At 36.1% G+C, this 25639-nt stretch overlaps 1 protein-coding gene across 4 annotated transcripts in view; it reads left to right on the plus strand.

The window, feature by feature from the left end:
• VPS13D (vacuolar protein sorting 13 homolog D) overlaps window positions 1-25639 on the plus strand; it is a 119376-nt gene that overhangs the window by 43125 nt on the left and 50612 nt on the right. For 3 of the 4 annotated variants that reach the window (XM_064525624.1, XM_064525625.1, XM_064525626.1), the window contains exons 39-62: window positions 449-589; window positions 1769-1891; window positions 5372-5477; window positions 5777-5929; window positions 6373-6508; window positions 6934-6981; window positions 9115-9265; window positions 9918-10128; window positions 10838-11085; window positions 11772-11963; window positions 12582-12708; window positions 13636-13778; window positions 14181-14311; window positions 14814-14989; window positions 15117-15240; window positions 16210-16445; window positions 17219-17327; window positions 18508-18671; window positions 19317-19425; window positions 21355-21534; window positions 21789-21905; window positions 22225-22374; window positions 23005-23154; window positions 24001-24097. In XM_064525624.1, coding sequence (XP_064381694.1) covers window positions 449-589; window positions 1769-1891; window positions 5372-5477; window positions 5777-5929; window positions 6373-6508; window positions 6934-6981; window positions 9115-9265; window positions 9918-10128; window positions 10838-11085; window positions 11772-11963; window positions 12582-12708; window positions 13636-13778; window positions 14181-14311; window positions 14814-14989; window positions 15117-15240; window positions 16210-16445; window positions 17219-17327; window positions 18508-18671; window positions 19317-19425; window positions 21355-21534; window positions 21789-21905; window positions 22225-22374; window positions 23005-23154; window positions 24001-24097 — 3522 coding nt within the window. Of the gene's footprint in view, window positions 1-448; window positions 590-1768; window positions 1892-2840; window positions 2916-5371; window positions 5478-5776; window positions 5930-6372; window positions 6509-6933; window positions 6982-9114; window positions 9266-9917; window positions 10129-10837; window positions 11086-11771; window positions 11964-12581; window positions 12709-13635; window positions 13779-14180; window positions 14312-14813; window positions 14990-15116; window positions 15241-16209; window positions 16446-17218; window positions 17328-18507; window positions 18672-19316; window positions 19426-21354; window positions 21535-21788; window positions 21906-22224; window positions 22375-23004; window positions 23155-24000; window positions 24098-25639 lie in introns of all 4 variants that reach the window. The other variant, XM_064525623.1, reaches the window with a different exon arrangement.

The raw sequence follows: 25639 nt of genomic DNA on the forward strand, positions 1-25639 counted from the left end.
AAGGTAATCTTTTGTATTAAAACATATCATTAGGTTATTTGAATAACTTTTAGGCCTTTATCTTTTGTGATGCTGAATAGTAGGCATATGTATTCATTGCTGAATTATTTAAAATTTTGTAATGTATTTTGAAATCTCTTTGAGAGAATTTAGTTCCAGTTGCATCACTTCAAATTTGAAGCTGTAATTTCTTTCCAACACTTTTGTCAGGATTAGGATATTTCTGCAAGACTAGATATAGTATACACTGGCTCAAACAGAGGAGCTGTAGTACCTTTGTATTAGCTAGTAAATTAAATCTGTAGGTTTACAAGTTCATCTTGCATGCAGATTGAAAGTAAAAGATCTCATTATTGAAGATGCATTCTTAAACACTTAAGTATGTAAACAGCATTCCAGCATGGCCTTCAAACATGTAATATATGTGGTGTTTTCTGTTTGTTCTCAGGCTGGGAACCATTTATTGAGCCGTGGCCATGTTTAGTTTCTTGGCAACATCAAGCTTCGAGCCGTCTCCACCCTTCCCGACTGAAGCTGGAAGTAAAGGCTAAACACCGTTTGGATATAAACATTACATCTGTCTTCATAGGTGCGTAGGAAGATTGCCAGGGAACATTATTATAGCGTCTCATTTTTAGTATACTGAAATAATAGACATTTCTAATTGAGTCCTGCTGGTGTCCCATGAATGGAGAGAAGGGAGACTTGGCACAAGCCCCTAGAGTCTTAAGATGATATTGTACACAGGTGTGCATTCAGGGAACCTACATTTTATCATACATTGTGAAAGTGTAAAGGCTTGAGCTATGTATTTTGGAGTTTAGTAGGAAATCTTTTTCTTGTCATATGAATTCTATGAAATTCATGTTACTGGAAGTGTATCTTTAATCAGAAACAGACTCTCCATACTTTACAGAGCTTTAAAAATGTTTTGATGACGGGCATAGCGGGGAACTGCTCGTTCAGTTCTGTAATCTGTGAAAGCCTGAGCTGTCAATTTCCACCTGGGGAAATCAAAATATTTTGTTCATCGTTAACTGAAACTTCAGATATAAGCTTCTGTGTTAATGGAGAGACTATAGTTACGTACATTGTCCAGAAATGTTCTGTATGTAAGTCTAGATAGTTGGTGCTTAAAATAGAAGATGTAAATAGCTGAGATTATAGGAGAGCCTTCCACGTTCCTTGAATATTTATTCATTTCTCTAGCAAGGCCTATGAGGTTGGCAGAGAGAGAGGGGGTTAAGGTGGAAGGAGAAGACACTCATCAATGGTTTCTAAGAATTCTCCTGATGCTCTTTTTCTACTAGTGATGCCAGCACACTAGCATATGATTAATATTGTGCCTCTGCCAGAGGATTTCATTGGTGTCAGATATTTATGCAGGAATGTGCATGTACCTTTTAAAATCATTAGAAACTGCTTCTGATGTGAAAATGACTAAGGTTAATTGCCCCTGGGAAGGAGCTCTCATATTACCACAGGAGTATCTTGAGAATATGGAATCTTACCGGGGGGGGGGGGAAGCCTGCCTTCTAGGAACAGAAAAAGAAAAGATTTTTGAGGACGCTGCTGTGATTTCATGAGCTATTATTTGCCTTTAGGTTATATTTGGTTCTTAGAAAAAGCACTGAAGTAAAACTTGAAGTGAACTACTGTTGCCATGAAAGTGGAGTAATTTTCGCTTCATGAATTTAACATACTTTTCAATTGCTTTATTTACTGCCCCCTTGGCAAACATTTACAGTCTATGCTTATATTTCTCTAGAACAGTACACAAGTACCAAACAGTCATGGATGGAAGATTACTGTAAACAGGGCAAAGAAGTAAATGTGATCAGTTCAGAAGACTGGATGGGCTCTTCTGTGGATCCACCATGCTTTGGGCAGAGTATGATATTCATTATTGCACTTCTTCATTTAAAACACTGCTGACATGCAGTCATTTGTCTAACGTATTACAAATATAACATTTGGTCTTCACTGCATACAATGCGTTGTTAGAGACGTTTGGCAAAAAAGAAGAAAATGATAGTTTCTGTTAAATTGCATTAAATCCTTGAAAAAGAACTTTCTGGCTACTTAGCTTTGAGCAGGAACTTGGCACTGCTGGTTTTGTTTCCTTTTTCATCACACTTTTTCAGTTAATGGGTGACTGTCCTGTAAAAGGCCAAATAAGAGTATCGATGTACGTATGTATGTACAATTCTGCAGAGATAGCATCTATCAAATTTTTTAGAGGTAATCTTTTTCTTTTACGTGACAGTAATGATTTCACAGGAAAGATTTTCTCCTATCCTTCCCAGCTGGGAGGATGGTAGCTTCTGACATAACATGACTGAAAGAATTATAAATAGGAATGCACTTCAAAGGCTATAGTAAAGACGAAGATAAGAGCCCAGTTAACAGCTTTGTTATGTTGCAGTCATTCATATTTGTATGAAAATGTATTCTTTTAAAAGTGCTCAACTAGATAATTCTTCACAAGTTGCTCACATGCTTTCTACTGTTAAGTGTTCAAATGTGATTCTTCCATTTACTGCCTCCCACCCCAGAGCCTCAATGACTTAGTTTCTGGAAAAAATGCTATTATATTGGTGAAACAGTTCTCTGAGAGCTCATGATAGGTGGCAGTTCTTTTCAGCTCTTCTTCCAGTGCTACTTCTGGAAGAAGTTTTAGCAACTCAGATGCCAGCTTAGTATGAGCAAGTGGATGGGGACTCATATGCTAATTACATGATGCTGCCTGTCTGTATCTTTCCTGTTGCATGATGGTGAATAATCTACCTATATATCTGCATTTTTCCTTACTTGCTAACTTTGTCTTTCCTGTCTGCCAGGCCTTCCTCTTGTCTACCTTAGAACTAGGAGTACAGCCAGTTTGACTAACCTAGAACATCAGATCTATGCTAGAGGTACTGTAAAGCAGAGAGAGACAAAAAGGTTTTTTCTTCCTTGGCTTGGAAAGCTCTTATACAATAAATGGCGTTGTACATGTGACTTGCCAGTAAATTGGCCTCTGTGAAAGTTACCGGCTGCTCTGCTTTTAAGTTGCTTAACTTTTGCCTTTCATCCTGTCTATCTTTCATGCTCCTCTATAGGCCCTTCAAGAAAGAGGGGAGCAATATAACTAATCCTGTGTGAGAAAATCAACTGTCTTTTTGAGGCAGGGTGTATGAACTGTTAAATACTTGATGTCCCCTTTCTAGAGAGATGATATAATGTGGTAGAAACAGTTCAACAAATACTTTAAATTTTATATTCTAAAAAGATCTAACAATATGTTCAGTATACATACTTATGCTTGAATCAGCATTTGTATTTAGCTATTTAAAACTTTAGGATGCCTTCAGAAGCAACCTAATCTGTTTTCAGTGAGCCTTAATAAATAAGGCCTTCTTAATAAATGACCTGTTAATTTGTTTGGTTTATATTTGACGCTACTGTCTTTGGGCAAAACCATCCAGTTTAAAGTTTGATTTTAAAATTTGTGACATTGTGGAAAAGAAATCAGCAGACTTGCTAAACATGTTTCCCATGTGGAAAAGCTGGCAAATAAAAGGGGAAAAAGCTTTCTATTAATATACATTTGTGGCTGGTTTTTATTGCCCTTTACAAATGTTTACCCTGAGTGGTATGCAGACAGTTCGTAGATGTCAAGCAAAAATAAAAAAATAAGAATACATATATGTAATGGAAAATGATAGAAGCATTTATTTTTCTAAGGAATGATTCAGGAAGATGTTTTTGTGGAACAATTAAGTATTTTTTGCAAGAGTTTTAATGATGTTGCAGCTAAAGAAAATGGCTAAATTAACTGTGGGGAACAAACCTTCTTGTAATGGTGAAGTATGTATTTTCAGTTGGTAGTTGCAAGATGCAACTTTTATAGGGTGCTTTCTTTTCAAAATCAGGCCACAGTCCCAAAAAATTCCTTTTTAAATGTCTCTCAAAAATAAATCAGAAACTGATTAAATGGCAGAGTGAATGTTCATCTGGCTTCTAGTTTGTAATTTTGTAGAACTAAAGCTAGCCAGAAGGTTGGACTAAATCAAGCTCAATGCTAAAAATATTTTTGTTTTATTTGCAATTGGCAGAAGTTTTCCTTTTGAAGAACTTTAATCTTCTTGCTTTTTAACTGGAAAGAATTCTCTCTGTGAACTGTGAAGGGATCAGGTTTAAGTCTCCACTGATAATGTAAGGAATATAGTAATCCGTTGTTATTGATTTGGAAGAAAGTTTTTGAAGGAGTTACTGTTGATCACATTCAACTTAACTGCCCACCCTTGCCTCTCCCTTCTTGCCCCTGTAAGTTGCTGCTTAAGTTATTGTTAATTAAATGCATGCTGCCATGGGATGAGTAGGTCTCAGAACGTGACATACCCGAACTTATCAGTCAGCCTTTAGAGTGACAGCAAATAAATGCTGTGGAACACATTTAACTTCTGTCTTACCTTTCGATCAAGCAGGGGATTTATTGAGTGCGTCTTCTTACTCTTTCTTTCTCAGAAAGATACGTGTATTTATGGAGCAGGCTTTTATCTTCCTTTTTAAGTAATTATTGTTTTGGGGGCTTTTTTTGTTTGTTTGCTTGGCAAGTCCAAACACAGTATTTTCATTGACATAAAGTACTGCAGTAGGGAAGAGGAGAGTAACACTTGTGTGCTTATTAATAATGTGTACTTAAAAAAATTCACATATGGTAGGTGCGGTTTCTTGTATCACGTTTTTGCAGTCCCTAGCATTTTAACAAAACCAGATTACCTTTGGTTGCATTCAGATTATTTTTCACACCTTTTAGCAGGCTTTATCCTATGTAGGAGTATATTTCTACTTTTCAGCCTTTAAGAATCAAAATTACATTGAAGTGGGGTAATCCATAACTCTGAATTCATCACATGTAAAATAGAACATAAATCTTACTCAAGTTAGCAGTAAATATGTTTAATACTTTGTGAGCATTTGGATACAGAAGAAATGTCACTGATTATGATTGAGATCTTAGTTGGGTTTTCTGCATGTTAGTTATAACTGGAGGCCTCATATATTATAACTGTTATTGTAACTATATTGACATGAAGGAACAAATTAACATCTCAAACCCATTTACTTTCCTGTTTTTTTTTTTCCTGTTGTTGGACTGAGGCAAACAGATGATGCAGGGGAAAGCTTTCTGTTCACCCTACCATTTCTGTAGTAACGTAATAAAATTATTGATGTTTTTAGTAATATTTTATCCTGTTTCTTATACCTGTTTTTCTCGAGTCAGTGGAGGTTGTGGTTCACCACCCATTGTGTCTTCATTCTACATCAGCATTTAACGAATGCCTCTCACATAAATGTTCAGATACGTCTTTATTCTGTTTTATAGCTGAAATGAAGACTCCAAAACGTAGACAGCCATTTGTGCCGTTTGCCCTAAGAAATCATACTGGATGTACTCTGTGGTTTGCTACTCTGACTACAACACCCACTCGGTAAGAAGCTGTTTTGAGATCACTTTGACAGTATCTGTCAGGTTTCTGTGGCCAAACTCCATTGTCTTCAGTTCTTATGCTTTTTTGCAGAGGAACATAGGCAACTTACAGTCATTCTTAGTTAAGAGTGTTTTCTTTGGTAGCGAGATAGTTTTACAAGTAAGAAAGAGATTTTTTCAAAACCAGTCAGATATACATTCATTATGTGGTTCCTGTGGACTGGGGTATGCTAAAAAAAACACCTGTTACTTTTAATAGTCACTTGGTCAGTTCATAAAATGTTGTGATTCTCCTTACAGGGCTGCGTTGTCTCACAGTGGGAGTCCAGGTGTTGTTCCTGAGGAAAATGGGACTTTCCTGGATGATGCCCATAATGTCAGTGAGTGGCAAGAAGTTATCACTGGGGAAGAGATTCCATTTGAATTTGAAGCCAGGGGGAAACTCAGACACAGGTGAAGGAACCAAGCTGTGAGATGTATTTTAACACACTGGTGTGGAACTCGGGATCGTAGTTGTGAGGACACTGGCAGATATTAAAATAAAAAGTGAATATTTAATCACCCTTTAATATTTTGTCTTTAAATATTGAAAACTATATATACAGAGAAAACTATGTATAGAGTGGAATTGTCAATAGACTAGTAAAAAGCTTATATTAATGTAAGTGGGAGCAGTTCATAGATGTGAGTTGAGATTTGATCATTAAAAGCTTTTAGAAAAGCTTAGAGCCTTCAATTGCAAATCATATATAATTTGTTTTATAGGACAGGAGGTGTTTCACATTTAATTAGTGAAATTTTTTCCTTAACACAGAGGACATACGTGGTTTGAACTGTTTGCTGTTTACATTGTAAGACAATAGTTAATAGTAATTTAACTTCATCTAAACTGATAGGCATACACATGATCTAAGAATTCATCAGTTGCAAGTCAGAGTGAATGGCTGGGAAGAAGTCAGTCCAGTATCTGTAGACAAAGTTGGGACCTTCTTCCGATATGCTGCACCAGACAAGAACACCTCCTCTTCTACAGTAAGTTCTGATTTTGAGTGTTTATTTTTATTACAACATGTAATTTGAGAGTAATGATCTCTCCGGGACTGATCTTAAAGCAGCTTCGGTTTGAGGTTTGTCTCCTTTCCAATTAGCTCAGAGAGAGACAGTTTGGAGATGCTGCATTACTAACTGGCAATTTTATACACAAAAAAATTAGAACGAAGTAATCAGCAGTTAGTCTGCGCTTAGTCAGAGCTTCTAATGATAGAACCAATATATTAGGGACAGTAGCAGGTGCAGGGCAAGACAGAGGTTGAACTAGTGAACTTCTGATATGTTTTCAAATTGGAGAAAAGATCAGAAAGATCAGTGAAAGTATTTAGTTTATTCTTCTGCAATGATGTTCTGTGTTGCAACTCACAGCAACAATGTAAAAGGAACATTGTTTATTTTTCTCCCAGGTTGGAAGCCCAATAAGTAGAACAAATATAATACATCCACAAGTCTACGTAAGTACATATTTTCACGTTTTAGAGCTACATAAACAGGACTAGCATAATTCTACAAGTGAACTGGCTTTTCTATCCTTGTAGGAATTTTTCAATAGAATTGTAACAGAAGTCAAGCAAATGAAAAGAGCTTCCAAATCAGAATGAGTATTTAACATGAGCTAACATTCCTCACCAATGTAAATGATTGCTTGGAGAATGGGTTTTGTTTTTGGTTTTTGTTTTTGGTTTTTAAATCTGAGGGAGCACGGGTACTAGGCATATATCCACATAATAAAACTCTTATACTGAAGCAATCATCTTCTGCATCTGAGAAAAGAGAAATACTGAAACCAAAAGAAAATCAATGCAGTGCGTCACCTGCTTTCTGAAATAATTTAGGGGTGACTTAGTTACAGGTGATTTTTTTTTTTTTTTTTTTTAAGTACTCTGAAATAAGTGCAAAATTTTTTGTTTGCACTACCTGTTTAATTCCTATAATGGTCATGCTCTACGGTTGCAAAATGTTTTATGCCATTTTAGGTAAAATATATGCTCTGATCCATAAACATTTTGATTTAAATATCACTATTAGTAAACTAAAAGTATGTCAGTTGTCTCACTGTTGAAATACCTGCTGCTTTTCGTAGTGGAAAGCTTATTTATACTCCCTTCTCTTGTCAAAACCTGAAGCGCTGTGATCCCAAAATCAACATGCAGAAATATTAGCATAACAAACTGAACTTCTGATGCTAAAATCATGACCTCTCAAATGCTGACTCATACAGAAAACCCCAGCGATCACTGAAATAAAGCTGTTTTGAAACATATTTCTTACAGAGCTTATTGAATCACATTAGCGCACAGATTTTGAAGATAAAACTTGGTGACTACCATCTAATTTTCCTGTTATTGCTGGTGGAGAAGAAATCTTTGACTGTTTATAAAGGTCTTCATATAGTCCACATGAATAAGGCTTGGAATTCACACTGTAGGAATTAATAAAATAGTGTAATAGCAAGACTCTCTATATAAAGTGCATGTTCAGAATCTTTACAGTTCTTTGAGCATGCAACACTTTGAAAAAGATAGGGAGTTAGTATTTAGAGTTATATTGGATAGTTCATTACACTGTGTTTTGGGGAGAAGACATTTATATGAATGTTTCCTGTAATCTTGATAGCTGGGAGTGGGGGGTGGTAGCGTTTTTATCCTGTGTGTTTTCCTATGCTCTCATACTGCCAAAAGTTCTGTTAGCAAGTTCTGGCAATGTTGTTTCATTTCTTGTGTGACTCGTTGGTGGCTTTTTTTGTTTGTTTGTTTTTTGGGGGGAGTTGGAGGGTGTTAATATTGCTTTAAAAAAGGTAGTGATGATTGGGGATCCTGTACCCCTTATCTGTTCCATCACAACATCAAGAACATAATCAGCATGTAGAAGGCACGGACTTTTTTTTTTTTTTTTTTTTTTTTAATACTGGTTTCTTGTTTATTGGCTTTCTAGGATTTTGGCAGTCTGTTTGTTTTTTCAGTCCATAAGCAGTGTGGCTTTGTATCTTGATAGTGTTTCAAGACAAGGAAATAAGCTGCTTTAAAGATTATGGTTCTTACAGGTTTTATGGTTATACTCTGTGTATGTGGGAAAAAAAAATGTGTGTTAATGTTGATATATGTATCATTGAGGATATTACCTTTTTACGCACAGAGCAAAAAAATTAGTGATGGTCAAGTGAAAATGGAGAAAGGGACATTGGTGAACAGATCTTTTTTAAACTGGAAAAGACATTCAATACAAAGAAGGCTCACTATGTCAAGGAGGTGTCCAAAATAAAATCTGCAGACACATTCTTATTTTCTAGAGAGTTGCACCTCATTCAGAATGATAAATGTAATAGGCCAAACTTTGAATTTCCGATCCGTTCCTTGGACTTTTATTTTTCCAAACCATTAGTTTGATGAGCCCAGATGAAATGCTTGTGATTATTAAATGAAATGTAGGATTATAAACTATTATTATGAAATTATATGTACCTTAGCTCTTGCACTTGGTCAGTTGACAAGTTTTTACTTCAGCAGTTACTGCTGCAAAATTGAGGCATCCATCTTCTAGGTAAAATTGTTACATGTGTTTTTTTAATTCTTTTAAATGTCTTCCAGTTTTCTTCATTGCCACCAGTTCGTGTGGTTTTTGAAGTTACCATGGAAGGTAGTGCTCGGAAAGTGATAACAGTGCGCTCAGCCTTGATTGTAAAGAACAAGCTGGAAATCCCAATGGAACTAAGGCTAGATAGTCCTTCTGCTCCTGACAGTAAGTGTTATGATACATTCATTCCATACTATATGAAATCTTTAGTTCCCTCCTGAAGAAGCTATGTCAACTGCCTCTGATGGTTAACAACAAAGTAGCCCTCCCTAGAGGAGGAATGGCTAGCATTTAGATGAAAGCGGTCAACAAGGTGAGCTAAAGAACCCAGTAGAATTTGTCCTTTCCGTACAGGTAGGTGGGGAGAGCTGAGCCTCTGTAAAGGCGGGCCTGTATTTCTTCCATATGTAGCAAGCTGTATCTTTTAGTACTAGTCTCACAGGTTTCAAGTGCATGCAAAGGTGCAGTCTAGAAATGTAGCTATATACTGATAATGTACCAGAAATGTAATGAAAGAGGTCTCTTCAGAATATGCATTTTTAGTCAAAGCAACCTAAAAAACAAAATTTGAACTCCAGCAAATTTTTAGTCTGTTTTTGGTTTCAGATTTACACCCCTGGATTTATCTGCTGCCAGATTTCTCATAGGACTTGAAACAATGGGTTGTTGTTTGGAGCATATATAAGTAGCTAGTGTTTTACTGTAAAATGAAATTTGTTGCTTTGAAGTTTTAGGACATGTATTTGAAAATTCTATGCTTCTTTTCAGCAAAGGACCTGGTTTGATTGTGTGTATTTTGTTTTCTGTTTGGTTGCAGAACCCGTAGTTCTTCCTGCGGTTATGCCAGGAGATTCCTTTGCTATTCCATTACATCTTACATCTTGGCGTTTGCAAGCCAGGCCGAAAGGAATGGGAGTCTTTTTCTGTAAGGCTCCAATTCATTGGACTAATGTTCAGAAGACAGCAGAAGTATGCAGCAGTAAGCGAGAGTGTCATTCAATGGAGTCTGAAAATAGCCGATTTTTCAGGTAATTAAGACCTAATTATTTTTCTGTAAACTGTGTTTTCCTTTTCTGATATGAAAATAAATAATAGAAAATATTTAGAGATAAAAGCTTCTACACTTTAATGGGGTGCTCTGCTTGGTCACTTAAGGATAATAAGAAATCACTGAGATGTGACTGCTCTCTTTATGCAGTACTCCTTGGGGCACATCTGACAGTACCTAATAGCAAATGTACAAGAATACAGAGTAAGCATATTGTTAATATTTAATATAAAAAAATAAAATTTTAGAAAATAGAATGTGAACTTGTGTTTAATGATCTAGGCAGTCTAACTGAGAATAATGGGTGGTTCCTCGCAGTCCGTTCCCAGCATTTATGCTTTGTCCTGAATATTCTGTATTCTATTCTAAGCACTCTGAGTGAGAAAGAGCTTTTGAGTGACTAAATGAATTCTTGAATTAAAATCAGGATAATACTGAAGTTATTTTATTGTTCTGCTATCAGAATATGCTGCTATCAGAAAGGCATTACAAATACGAAATACCTTGTAATCAAGGTCTAAACCAGTTGTGTGGAGAACACTTATAAATGCTGTTCTTATTATCAGTCCTCTTGAAGCTACAGCATGGCATGAGGCTTAATACAATACACAGAGACAAAGTTCAATTATTCTGTTGAGTTCATTGATGATTTTTTTTTTTTAAATACGCACATCTGTCTGTCTTTGCAGGTTTTGTGTGGCCATAAAGAAAGAGAATTATCCAGATTACATGCCTTCCAGCATATTTTCTGACAGTGCTAAACAGATTTTCAGACAGCCTGGGCATACTATTTATCTCTTGCCAACTGTGGTAATCTGTAACTTGCTACCTTGTGAACTTGAGTTTTATGTTAAAGGGATGCCAATTAATGGGACACTAAAACCTGGCAAGGAGGCAGCATTGCACACAGCTGATACATCTCAGAACCTTGAGCTTGGTAAGTTGCTTTTATAGATATCACTCTCCGCTTCTGCTGGAGGAGCATCTCAAAATAACTGTTTTGTTATACAAGGAAATATGGTACAAGAAAGGGAAAATAAATAATTGCAATTGTTATATGATGACTTCATAGGGTAGCAGTGCAACTGGTTCATTTGGTTGCATAGTTAATAATGAAAGGCATACATTAAAAAAAAAAAAAACAAAAACCCTGAAGTTAATATTCTTACCCTTACCCCAGATCTGTCGTACACCTTACTCTGTTTCTCCTTGGGCTCTCTCCCACTCTCAGGAGAGTGGGAACAGCGGAGATTGGAAAGAGTAGTGATAAAGAAAGGAAAAAAAATAAGTCTCCAATGTTCGGGTACTACTGTGGGGGGTTTTTTTTCTTTTCTTTTTTTTTTTTTCTGACAGAAAATGCTGGTGTTGAGAGTAGCTATGAAATAACTTTTTTTTCAGTACTGGCTGGACTTCTGAGGCCGAAGGCAGTAATTACTCCTAAGTAGAGTTCCTTTACAAACCTTTTTTGCTGCTTGTGGCTTAAAATGAGGTATTTCTTAGTGAAGCCAAAGATTACTATACTTGAGTAGATTTAAAATTTAAGCCAGGCAAGCTGTATGAAATACTTCAGAAAGACCAAGCTGTATACTGATCAGAAGCCAATGTTTCTGTGCCCTTTTTTAGGGGTATTGCTAGAAAACTTCCCAATCTGCAAAGAGTTGTTGATTCCTCCTGGGACACAAAACTATATGGTACGGATGCGATTGTATGATGTCAACAAACGACTGCTAAATTTGACCATAAGGATTGTATGTCGAGCTGAAGGGTCTCTAAAAATATTCATTTCAGCACCGTATTGGTTAATCAACAAAACAGGTAAATTTACAGTATTTTCTTTTATAAATATAATGCTGAACTTGGAAATGAATATTTCATTTAGTATTTTGATTTGTTTTCTAGCGAAATGGAGCTTTAAAACACCACTTCAGAGGACTAAAAGTTGCAAGAAAGATTTTTACAGTGCCAATAGCTATTTTTTAATGAATGTTATAACAGATAACTTAGCTATTTCAATTGCTATATTGCAGATTTTTAAACTTAAGCTAATTAATAGACTTGATATTGCTTTAAATAAAATAGATTAGATAACTTTAAAATGTGGTTTTCAAAGACTGAAATGCCTTCAGAAAGCAACAGGTCTTGAGCCATAACTGAATTGCAGTTATTTTATGTTAACGTCCATCGGTACTGTCAGAGCTGCAGTAACTCCTTTTCTTCATGAAGCAGACCCCATGGCTTGCAGCTGTAATAGCTTTAGTCCTTAAGCCGGTTAGAACAAGAATGAGAGAGAGAATGCATGCAGACTAGTGGCTAACATGACAGAAATATTTTAGGTTGTTCTTTCATTTGAAGTAGCTTTTACAGTTCCCATTTTAGATTTGTGTGAAGTTTAAGTGTAGTTTGACATTTTTTTGTGTGTGTGTTTGCTTAAAGGATTACCACTTATCTTCAGACAAGATAATGCAAAAACAGATGCTGCAGGTCAGTTTGAGGAGCATGAGCTTGCTAGAAGCCTCAGCCCACTTCTGTTCTGTTATGCTGATAAAGAACAGCCAAACTTGTAAGTAACACTGAGAGGAGAGCAGAGAGGGGGAACCTTACAAAGTATGAAAGTAACTGGCAGAAGGTCAGGTGCTGATACTTCAGTGTGAATACTACATAGGAAAAAGCTTTCTCTCTTAAGATGACCTGCTAAGTAACTGAGTTTGTAAATACTGAAATGAGTGTATCGGATATTTAGACATTTGCTACTGAAAACTGTTTGATTGGCTAATATGTTGTGTCTGCAGGCTGCTTTGATTTTACTGTACATGTTTCAAACTCCTGCTTCCTGTTCCAAAGAAAATCCAAAGCCTTTGTGAAGAAATTTACGAAGTTGCATAAATACCTTTGCTCTGACTGAGTTTAAAAAAAAAAAAAAAAAGGCATCCCAACCCTGAATGTTACAGGAGAAATAGCAGCAGTCACACAGTAGAAAGTCCGTGTGCAGCAGGACTCTTGTGACTCTGATGTAAAAGGAAATGACAGGATTTTGGAAAGCAAGGTTTTCAGATATGTTAACTAGCATCAGAAGAAACTTTACAATTTACCAGCCAAAGTTTAAAAAAATAAATAAATAAGTGTACCTAAAATCGTCTGAGATTTTTGCTAAAATGGAAAATACACCCATTAAATTTATCATAGAACTTTATTCTAAATTTTCTTAAAAATCACAGTCTGCAAACCACGAGTATCTAATTTTTTACTTGACACAGTCACTGAATCTTCACCAATATGTTAAAAAGGTTCAGGAAGCCCTAAGAAAAATACAGCGTAAGTGCAGAATGAATAACTGAAAAGGAGATTTGTCACAGCTTTTAGTATTTTTTTTATGTTAATACACAGGTGTTCTTTTTAGATCTGTGTACGTTTTTTACTATTAGCATCATGTGGATACCCGATCCTTCATTCAGATCAGTAAATTGTTGTGTTTTCATCTTGCCCGTAGTTGTACGATGCGGGTTGGAAAAGGAATTCATCCTGAAGGCATGCCTGGCTGGTGCCAGGGGTTCTCCCTGGATGGCGGTAGTGGTGTAAGAGCCCTTAAAGTGATCCAGCATGGAAACAGACCAGGCCTCATTTATAACATTGGTATGTGCTGATGGGAATGTTAAAGAAATGTGGTAAAACTTGCTAGCGCATAATATCAGTGACACTAGAAACAGAAAAATTACAGAAAGGAAACACGTTACTAAAAGTTTTTCAGGGTCTAGAGGAGTGTGTTAAACAAAGCAGTATGCTAAGTTTACTAGATAGTATTCTAACTTTCAAATCTTTATTTCAATTCAATAGCTTAAAAGTAAGTATTGAATTACTTTTTTGCATTTCATCATTGTTTAAAATAATATGTTTCAAAGTACATGCAAGGGGTATGACAAAACCAAGGCATTTCAGGAACCCATTAAAAAGGGAACTTATGTGAAATGTATTTTGGCAGATATGTTTTGTTTTCTCTTGTAAATAACAGCCTTATTTTTAACTTTTTATTGCTAGGCATTGATGTTAAAAAAGGCAGAGGCCGTTATATCGATACTTGCATGGTAACATTTGCACCCCGTTACCTGTTAGATAACAGATCAACCTACAAGCTTGCCTTTGTTCAGCGGGAATTTGCCAGAGGTCAGGTAAGATGATTCCTTTCTGTCAAGAAATTGTGTGTGCTTGTGTCTGTCTGTGTGCTTGTGTGCATGCGCACATTTTCTTTTCAGCACACTCTCCTTGTACAAAAGAGTAATGACATGGGGGAAGTTGATTGAAGTCTTCTGAACAAGTGTTTTGCATTTGTGTGCGTTTGTTTATTTTCCTTTGGCCACCTCGATGAGATTTTTTTTTAAATGAAACTAATATCTAAAAGAGATGAATGTGGAACACCTGCTATTCTTTTTCCTGTTTTGTGATGAGTGTTAGTGTTACTATACCACATATGGTTAGTCACAGCATTTTTCTAACCAAAAAGAATACAAAGATTATACTTTAAACTATTGTTGGTTGGTTATGAGAATCTTTCTCAGTGTTCTAATTACCAATACAGAATAATTGCTATGTTCATGTTTAACAGGTATATAGGTTAATACTGCATTCTTTAACATTTAAATAGTGTATTTATTTACCAATTTCTGTTACTAGGGAACTTCCAATCCTGATGGCTATATCTCCACACTTCCTGGTTCCAGTGTTGTATTCCACTGGCCACGTAATGATTATGATCAGCTACTATGTGTGCGACTAATGGATGTTCCAAACTGCATTTGGTCTGGGGGCTTTGAAGTCAACAAAAATAACTCATTCCATATTAATATGAGGTAATTACTGTATGTAAGTCTTCTGTAACATATTTCCATTTTCTAATATAAGCAGCTGTTTAACACTTAGGACTGCAGCAATTCAAATCAGAAGCTTACCGCTCTTGTACTTGTTTTTCTTGTTCAGGGACACCTTGGGAAAATGTTATTTCTTACGAGTGGAAATTACTCTTCGAGGAGCCACCTATCGCATCGCATTCAGTGACACAGATCAGTTACCGCCACCTTTTCGCATAGACAATTTTTCCAAGGTAAAGACCAAAAAAGCAGGAAACTTTTGTCCTTTTCTAAAAATAGAAAAATAGCAGTTCTGTATTAGAGGAGCTGAATAGTTTACATAGTGAAATAAAGCAAAAATTTCTGTAGCAAAAAGTATTTGTATGCAATAATTGTTTTATATATTTGCATATAATTTTTTTTTTTTAGTTTTGTATAAGTTGGTGTTACTGAATTCCTTCATCTTGTTCCAATAATAGTGCTTAAAATGTGGCTTTCATCAGTGGATCAAAAGTCTTACAAGGAAGAGTATCATTAGTGATGATAACATTGTGAAGAGATGGTAGTTTGTAACGTGTTCTATGTTATGCCCAGTGTATGAATAACCTGCAGAAAGAATTCTGGCTACTACTGCCGCTTCCTTTTTGTCTGTCTTCGGGCTTATTTTCTAAAACATACATACGCCTTGCTTTCTTCCTCTTGTTTCAGACACCTTGCTTCCTTGATGTCTAAAACAAGAGGCATTACTGAATCAGAAATAAACATGAGAAAGGAGGAAGCAAGTTCCACGCTAGTGATTATGAAAATCAGAGATCTTACTTTGCATGTTTTATAGTAACTTACAGATGGGCTTGTTGTCAGAGCAGTAGGCTGAGTTCTTAATACTATTTGTTCTTATTCTGGATTTTGATACTGAGTTGTTAAATAAAACTGGGCAAGTCTCCTAATCTTGATTAGGAAGGTTGGAGATGCTACCATGGATCTGAAGACATTGTGAACCCTGGATAATGGATAAAAACAAAAGCAGTACTCCTGGTCACTTTCAGACTATCTTTAATTGAGACCTGCATGAAAGAAAGTGCTTATGAAACTAAGGGTGGGGGGGAAAGTGAGATGGACACACTTTTGTCATTACCTGCTGAAAAGTGGGTAAATAATAGCAAAAGATCTTACTGATTAAGATTTTCTATATGAAATTAAATCCTCTTTCATAACTGTTACAGGTGCCAATTGTTTTTAATCAGCATGGTGTTGTTGAGCCAAGACTATATACGGAAGTGAAGCCCATGACCTCTCTGGATTATGCATGGGATGAACCTATTCTACCACCTTTTATAATGCTGACAGTTAAAGGGGCAGGCTCCTCAGAAATCATCTGTAGCATGAATGACTTTCAAGATAGCAAACAGCTTTATTATGAAAACTTCATTTACATTGCTGCTACGTATACCTTCTCGGGGTAATTCCATATATATTGCATTAAAATATTTTGAATGTTCATGGTGTTCTCTAGGCTAAAAGTTATTACTCTCTTAACAGTTGCCATTTTACACCTTTTGTAAGTATTTCAGGTGCAGCTAAACTTTTGCCAACCTGTAGCTAGCAGAAGGAATGCCAAAATTCAGAAGAAGAATCTGGGAGTCACTAAGTTGTATATCTTGTCTTGCTTGGCAGTTATACCTTTTTAGCTTTGTAGGAGCAGCCTATCATTGTTCATTTTCTCAAGCAGTGAAAAAGATTTCACACGTGGCATCTGCTGTGACCCCACTGACCTTTAGAAGAGCAAGGATACTAAGGGTCTCGTTTTGGAACTTGATTTCATTTGGTGGATTAAGATCGCTGTCCTACAGGACAGCTATTGCTTATGTGATCTACCTGTGATTTTTCAACTTGCACTAGTTTATATGCTAGTGAAAACAGTTGCAAAAAAGATCGATTATATGCTTTATTCTTTTCCTCAACATAAGGTAGGAAACTTTCTTCTGAGTTCATATGATTTGGCCGTTAAGTTTCTGCTAGCAGTGAGAAATTAAGCTCCTTTTAAAAGCGTTCTTAAATGGACAGCTTACACCAATAATTCCAGAAATAATGAGGGAAAGCAATATACAGGATTGTCTGATTTAACTATAATGTAAGGATAAGCTTCCTTGGTTGGTTTGTGATAAAAGTCTGATTTGGTCTACAGAAGAAGCAGCTGCTCTGAATAAACATGATGTTTTCTTGATGTTCTAGTTTACAGGAAACAACTGTAAGGCCAGTTGCTTCAAGTAAGGATGCTGCATACGCAGAGCTTGTCCTCGATGTTTCTCTGAAGACACAACGAGTTGTACTGAAAAAGAAGGTACCAATCTGAATGTGCTGGAAAAAGGAAAAAGAGGGGAAAGATTATTTTTTCGTGGTAACTTTTAAGGGTAGACATGGAGATGATAATGCATTGAAAGGGGCAAGTTATTAGCAATTCAGATTTCTTGGATTACCATGGTGATTCGTGTAAACTTGAGCGTTCTTGCACGATTATTACTCAAGAGATTGATTAAGGGAAAGGTTTGGTTACCTTTGACCCAGTAAAGTAGAAGGTATTACAACAACAGAACAGTATAAGAGAAAGAGTGGAGCCAACAGTAAACAAATATTTTTGAATACTGGAATGTACAGTCTGTAATGAAGTGGGAAAAGGAAATCGAGGAAAGTCGGTGAAGAACTATGTTAGGCTATTTATATGCAATGTAGGAATGACAGTTTGTGTAGGAAGCAATCGAATGTCAACAGTAAGAAAGTTACAGTAGTTCCTCAGCGGCTTAAGGAAAAGGATAATGGTCAAAGGTGAGATTGGAAAATGAAACAGATAGCCAGGTGTTTAAATTTGGGTTTCCAGATGCTTTTTTTTGCTTGAAAAAAGGCTAGAAGAAAAGAGTACACTGGAAAGTCAAATAAGGAAGGGTGGAGCAAAAGAAGTGGTAGAATATCAAGGGAATGTTTAAGGGACAAAAGTAGGATTCTTTTTGTGAAGAAAAGTTGAGTACTTTTCATAAATAGTGAAGAGAGGGAGACATGAAAGAGGCTTTCAGGGTAAGAGTGGGAGAAATGAGAATTGGAATAAAAGCAGTGGGAAACTTTGTAGATACCTCTAGGACAGACAACCAAATCTGATAATTGATGATGGAGGTTCTAATGAAGTCACAAGGTGTATGGCATGCTTCCTTTTTGGTTTCTTCCTATGCTAAGTCTTTATCTCTGGAGCTGTTAAGAAATACAAGCTGTATTTAAATATTGTTGAGATAAAAATAGCCTGTTATTAAGCTCTACATCCGACAGTACTAATATGTAAGACGTATATTCATTTGATACTGGAGTTGGATTAAAATATTTTTTTAATGAGCAAGCCTCCATGCTATGAAGTTAAATGTATCTACAAGTCATTCCAAGGATTATAATTTAAAGCATCTAGTGGCAAAACAGAACATAAATATTTGCTCTGTGTTGCTTTGTAACCATTTAAATAGTGAATTTTTATGCAACAGGAGCCAGGAAAACGATCCCAACTTTGGAGAATGACTGGCACAGGAATGCTTTGCCATGAAGGTTCTTCAGTTCCTCATAATCCCCATAAACCTTCCTCTCCTCGGTCTGTGGACTCTTCTATGATTTTAGATATTGCAGGTCTGGCAGCTGTCACAGATAACAGGTATGGCACGTGAAGTTTATGATTAAATTAATGTAGATCCTAATCATCTGAACAAGTTGTAATATCTGTACAGTGTTCCAGTAATTAAACAGCTGTGGATATTTAAAATCCCAGTATTAGGCTAATGGGTGACTTTAGCAATACAGCTGTGAAATATTACTAGATCTCTAGTTTACTGATAAATCACCTAGTAAGTTCTGAGATAATTCCTTTAGTCTCAGAACAGTGACTTGTGAGCAAGTGTCAACCACTGGAAGTGTTTTGAAGCAGCGTCAGCAAATATGCTGATTACTGTATGAGTTGGAAGTCTAAATGATTCCCAAATAGTTTTGAAGTATCTCTGAAAGCATATTTAACACAGTGTTCTCTGAATAAAAAAATAAATTACTCCAAAGGCATGTAGAAGAGCTAGATCTTATCTGTCTTCATGAGCAGATCTTATGATCACTTTTGTGACTCAGGAATGTATTTTAAAGCATAACTAATGTATTTATTTTCAGCAGCAGATTTTTAAAACAGCACTTCAGAATTGGGATTACGGAAACAAGTTTGAACAAAATTAGAGCAGGTGTTTTTAATTAACACTTCAGAAGAGCAGAACTGAGGGGTTAGAAATCTCTAGTTTTTGGTGTGCTTTTGTTTCAGGTATGAGCCCCTGATGCTGAGAAAGCCTGATCGAAGGCGCAGTACTACCCAGACATGGAGTTTTCGTGATGGGAAGTTGACCTGTGGTATTCATGGACTTGTTGTACAGGTTATATTTTGAATTTGTTTTGGCCTGTTGCTGAGATAAATGGTTGAATCTTTTGGGCTTAGTATTACAGTGAGTTATAAGTTTTGAGGCCAAAGGTCAGGATACAGAAGAGACCAGACTTGCAGAAACAGCTTAATGTGTTTTAAATTGATGTTCAAGTGTTCTTATCAATTACAGATAATTAAACATCTAGCACTATTAATTTGAAAGTAAAGCATTAGAAAATTAATGGTATGTCACTGCTGAAAATAAACTGCATAATGATAAATAGGCATTTGATATTTGCACACGTAACCAAATTCGAGCATGCTGCGGAGTGCTGTTAGTATCGCTGGTGAAAGTCAGGCTTGCGTATACCTAGCGCTTCTCAGAATCGTGGCTCTAAGATTTTAATAATGGGATATTTAAAAGTAGTTTTAACTGTTTGCTCTTTCTTCATGTTCCCAGAAACTCTGGCATGCACACAGCTAACATTTTCATACTACTTGATAGTTCTGCCTGCTGATACTAGAATTTGTAGGCACAGAAACCTGGATTGCTCCTGGGAATCCTAGCACTAAATGTCAAAGGATGATGTTTCTATCTTTAACTGTGTTTCCATTGTCTTGATCCATTGTTTGCAAACAAAAGTTGAATACGTTATCCTACATAGGTGTATTGCTTGTTGAAAGAGCAAAATGTGTTTAATATTTTTCATAATAAAACATTACAAGTAATATGCAAGCTATGCAATGAAAATCAACCCTAATTCAGTGAGGAAAAGGTACTCCCATAGTAAATACGTTAGATCCGTGATGAAAGATTGTCAGTTATGTGAACTACGACTCTGGAATAGATTTGTAAATTACAGTATAACAATATCACTTTGCAAATTCTGTAGGTAGGACAAGATCTATCAAACCTCTTTTTTTTTTGTTCCCAAATTCCTTTTAATTTGTTGGATTTTTTTCCAAAATTCATGCTCAGATACTTGTTCATTTTAAAGCAATGAAGCAGCAACAGGAAAGCAGCAGCTCAGTCGTGTTGCTCACTGTATGATGACTGAACAGTATGTACATGCCCTGAGAGTGGAAATACCCTGGCAATAACAATTTTTAAGTTTCAGATATTTGTTCTGATGTAACCAAAGAAGTAAAAGTATGGAAAATACCCGTAAGGTTTCACGGTATTTTTTTAAGACTGTATTTGTAGTTATTTTCTGATTAATGAATGTGGTAGTCATAAAAGATGGTTCCAGCCTCCAGAATAGGTACAGGAAGGATAGCAGCAATGTAGTCATGCTGCCTATGCCACCTTTGATGTACTTCAATTCTAATACCAAGAAATAGTTACAGAGATGAATGTTTGATTTAGTTGCATGGTATTGTGGTTTGATCATTTTCTGGTCAAATTACTGTGGCTTAGTAAGTCACTGCATGTCAGTTTGAAGCTACCAAAAAGCCCTCCATCCCGATGTTAAGAAGTTGTTACTGAGAAGAGTCAGTAAGGGTTTACATTCTCATCTTATTTGCAAATCCAGAGTTCATCTTTTATGAAGCTTTCTATCATTTTGAATAACTTCTCAGGAATAACTGCCAGTGTTTGATCACAATGCGATGTCTCAGTTTCTGAACACGCAGGAGGAATAGTTAATTATTGATCTTAGCTATTTCTTCTAGCTGCCCAGCTAATTAAACATGAGTGACCGGAAGCTTTAGTAATATCAAGTAAAACTGCTGCTGGACTGTTCTTCTCTTAGTTATGAAAAGCTGGAAAGTGTAATTACCCTCACTGGAAGACTGCTCATATCAATTATTAACTTTCTTCTCCAACTGTGTAAGAAGGAGAGAAAAGTAAAATACACTTTTAGGTTAATATATTTAAATACAGTTATCTGAACCTTTCACTGATCAGTTTGGTTTTTTTCTTTATTTTTATTTCTTTTTCCAGGCAAAAGGAGGAATACTAGGTCTTTATGATGGAGCAGAAGTTGTTCTCGGTCCTGATACTTCTCTTGAACTTTTGGGGCCAGTTCCACCTGAACAGCAGTTCATAAACCAGAAGATGAGGCCTGGGTCAGGGGTCCTAGCTGTTAGAGTCATCCCAGATGGGCCAACTCGAGTTCTACAGGTGAAGGTCTTTCATTAACTGGAATCTGGTTTCATTATTTGAAATACCTTTCTCTATATTGTGTCTCTAAATCCTTACTAAGGTGTTCACTTTATAATGATATAAAGGGGGGAATCTCATGAAACAGAGAAATAATTACAAGGAAGATTTTCACTGTATTTACTTTTTAAAAGAATAGTTTTATAAGGTAGGACTGTATAATCGTTATGTGTAAATAGGAAAGTGATCACAGTAGTAATTTATTTGTTTATTAGATAACAGATTTTAACCAACGTAGAAATGATCGTTTATCCTGTGAAGGAGATGAACTTCCAGTTACGGAACAAGATCTACGCAAGTTAAAAAATCCAGATACAGAGCAGGAATTAGAAGTAAGATATTACAACTAATACCTGTCTTTTTATTATTATTATTGTTTTCTTTCTAGTATTTTTCTCTCTAGCTTTTAAGAGCTGTTCATTGGTTTTTTCCTTGTCATGGTCTCCTGTGATGAATGTATATCTTTTTCTGCTAAAACTCCTCGTTCTTACAAGCTGGATTTAAATGTCTGAGACCTCTTTATTTGAAGACTTCATGAGCAATGAGCTGTTCAGCATCCCTGGAGATGGGTTTAAAAAAATACCTTCTTTGCAGAAATATGTATTCATTATCTCTGTTTTTTTTTTTTCTCTCCAAATATTATTTTCTCAGGTGCTTGTGAAACTGGAAGGTGGAATAGGATTGTCTTTAGTCAACAAAGTCCCTGAAGAGCTAGTATTTGCAAGCCTCACAAAAATTAATGTCCACTACACACAGTTGTCAACAAGTCAGATGCTAGAACTTAGTGTACAAGATATACAGGTATTTGTCACTTTGAAACAAATTTATTTGTTCATGGGTCTTTTGGGTTTTCCCCCTCATAATAGGTTTGAAAAATGTTCAGAGCTCTTACTGAGATTTCAGTTCTTAAAAGTTTTGCCTTTACTTTAACTTTTGAATTCTGAATTTGAAAGGCCAAACTGAAAATAAAACTAAAGACTGTAAAACCTGATTTATTTAAAAACAAAAGTCTAAAATATTTGAATTCTCTTCCCAACGCTTAAGATCTCCTTGGAGAAAAAGTGTGTACACTTTTGTAGACAAGATGTATCAGTCAAATCTAGAACTAACTTAACTCTTCTGTCATTAATATTTTTGGATGGGATTTAAAAAAAAAATCCAAATCAACATACTAAATTCATTATTGTATCCATTTTATGTGTTGGTAGCTGTAGCCGTTTTCATAATGAAGGGTATTTCTGAATATTTTGGGGGGATGGTCTTGTGATTAATAACCAAATATATTTGGTATCTCCCTGGCTCAGGGGGTGTGGATAACTCCATGGGTTTTTTTTTTTTCTTCAATGTTTTAAGTCTTCAGTTAAACAGCAAAATCAAGCCTCTTCATTGTCACCCATTCCAGTTCTTTTGTCTGCCTTGTTCTCCCTGTAGGTGGACAACCAACTGATTGGCACCACACAGCCTTTTATGCTCTTTCTGACGCCTAAGATGAGTGAAAATGAGACCATTGAGACTGGTCCTGCAGTGCAAGTAAATGCAATGAAATTTCCCAGTAAAAATGCACTGACTGATATATACAAGGTAAACCGCAATCTTTGATTGTTGCCATGCAAGTATGATTCTGTTAATTGGCCTTGTCTGTTCTAATTTCTGCTGGTAGTCTGCGTGAAATCAGTTGTGCAAATGCACCTCTTGTTGAATTAATACTGAGGCTTAAAGGACACTATATCCATTCTTCTCATGTTCAGAATGTTTGAAGCTATGTTACAGTGATGAACTGGATAATAAATATGTTTTAAAAAAATATGACAATTTAGGCCAGATCTCTTTTCTTCATGTCTGTGATTCACTCTTTAGGCTGACTGTTCTCGCCTCAGAACTGGTAGGTACCCTTGTAGCAGCACAGTGAACCAGAATATCTGTACTCTACTTTTTCATAAGTTGCATGGGGGGTGACTACTTCTCTATGATAAGCTGTCATCTTGCAGCATAAAACCTTCACTGAGGCTATCCATGTTATTTAGAATGTTATCTACCAGCTGTAACATGCATTGTAATGGTGAGATTGAGTTGGTTATCAAGACCTAGTTTGTCACTTGGAACCTTCACACTTACGTCATGACACTATTTCAAAAAAAGGCTGATTTCAGTGTTAGAATCCAGTTAAAAATACAATTCTAAAGTGTTAGTATTAGGTAGCAAAGCACAATACATTCCAAAAAGAAGAAAAGCTAAACAAGCATCACAGGTTGCAGGTAACTTTAAGTGAGGAAAACTGCTAAAGACGTTTTGATGGTGGAAATCTTATTATGAATCCATTACAATTAAAATAATATGTTGAGGTAGAGCAGAGTCCTTTTAAATGTCTTATGCAGATCATATTTCTAGTATTCATGCTGTAAACTGAGATTTGTTTATCTCTTGTAGCATCTGATGATCACTGCTCGGAAGTTCACAGTTCAAATTGAGGAGAAACTGCTTCTGAAGTTATTGAGTTTCTTTGGCTACGATCAGTCTGAATCAGGTATGATATAAAATTACAAAGATCAGTTTTTCAATATGCAGAGTTATTACCATTATTTTTGCATATAAAATTAAGTTCAAAACGCCTCATGAACTGTGTTAGAAGGCCTTCAGCTGCTTGGAAACTTTCACTGTTAAAGCAAACGAGCAAAAAAACCTGGAAGGCTAATGTCTCAATGGCCTGTACAAAGCTGTTCACATAATATTGTGTTAGTTACAGTATTCAGGCAATGACCCATGTAACATAGCATTATACTGTACACAGTGGCTGAGCTGAGCTGCTACAGAAAGCAGTTCAATATTCATCCTAAATTCCTGTATCTGGATTCATCTAAACGCTTGAAATTGGATCTCTGTTCATTTGTTTCTTGGGTGATTCCTCTTGGTTCACTGAAGGAAAGTTTTGGCTGTCTGATCTTTTAAGCTGCAGCATCCGTACCCCTGGCTTTAATTGTAATATAAGTGATTTTTGCATTCACTGAAGCGAACCAGACCTTTGAATCTTCTAATCTCATAGATACTGTTCCAGTCCTTCAATCTTAGGGCTTATCTATACTGTGGAAGTTTCCTGAAATGTTTCTTCAGGAGTGGCAATTGCAAAAGTCACTTTTATGCAGTAAGGATATGTAGAAGTTCATAGTAAAATAACTGTTCCAGGAAAAAGTGGTTTTGGTACACTTCTGAGCGTGGGCAAGCCCACAAATGATGCTGAAGAGTGCAGTGTCTGAAGACATCACAGTGTTTTCCTAGGGCTCTCTGAAAAATTACATTTCCCAGTTGCTCAGACAGAGGACTTAGAGGCTTAGCTTTGTACTGATGAGGAAGAATTAAAAATTTTGAGTCTTGCTCTTACCACCCTCTTTACCAATCATCTGTCATTCCTTTTGGTTTACCATGATGCCTTCACTATCATTTTGTTTCCTTTCTTACTATATTCTCTCTATAGTTTATCTACTGATTCTGATGACATCATCCAAGACTCGGCCAGAATTAATAATGGAATTTATTTTGTCATTTACATTCAACATGTTTAATCTTCTAACCTGAGTTCACAAGGCTACAGTGTTTATATGACTTTGTTGTCTTTCTTCTTTCCCCCCTACCCCCTCAAACTACCAAGAAATACCAGAAATAACTTAATGAGCCTGTTAGTGTCAATGAAATTTGTTGGAGAAGTCAAGGTCTCGGAAGCCATTTCCGAATTTTTATGAAACTGTGGTTAAATTTTCCTCCTCTTTTCAGTCACTAACTTAGTGTCCGTAGTAAAGGGAGGACTACATTGTGAGCTCAGCGTTTGTCTTTTTCATAAGACCTGCTGCTTAGGCATATTTCTAGATGAAGAATGGACAAAATCATGCTGCTGTTTGTTTTTTCTCAGTCAGTCTTCCCCTTTCTTCTCCAGTTCCCTGGGTACTGTGTGATGCCTATAATGGAGGGAGAGGCGAGGAAGTAGCAGTTGGGGAGAGTGAGTGAGATGATACAGAATACAGGGAAGGATTTAGGGTTAATGCAAATGTGGGAAAAGGTAAGTAGGAAGCATCCT

The sequence above is a fragment of the Dromaius novaehollandiae genome, chromosome 24 (assembly GCF_036370855.1).
Source record: "Dromaius novaehollandiae isolate bDroNov1 chromosome 24, bDroNov1.hap1, whole genome shotgun sequence".
NCBI classification, from domain to species: domain Eukaryota; kingdom Metazoa; phylum Chordata; class Aves; order Casuariiformes; family Dromaiidae; genus Dromaius; species Dromaius novaehollandiae.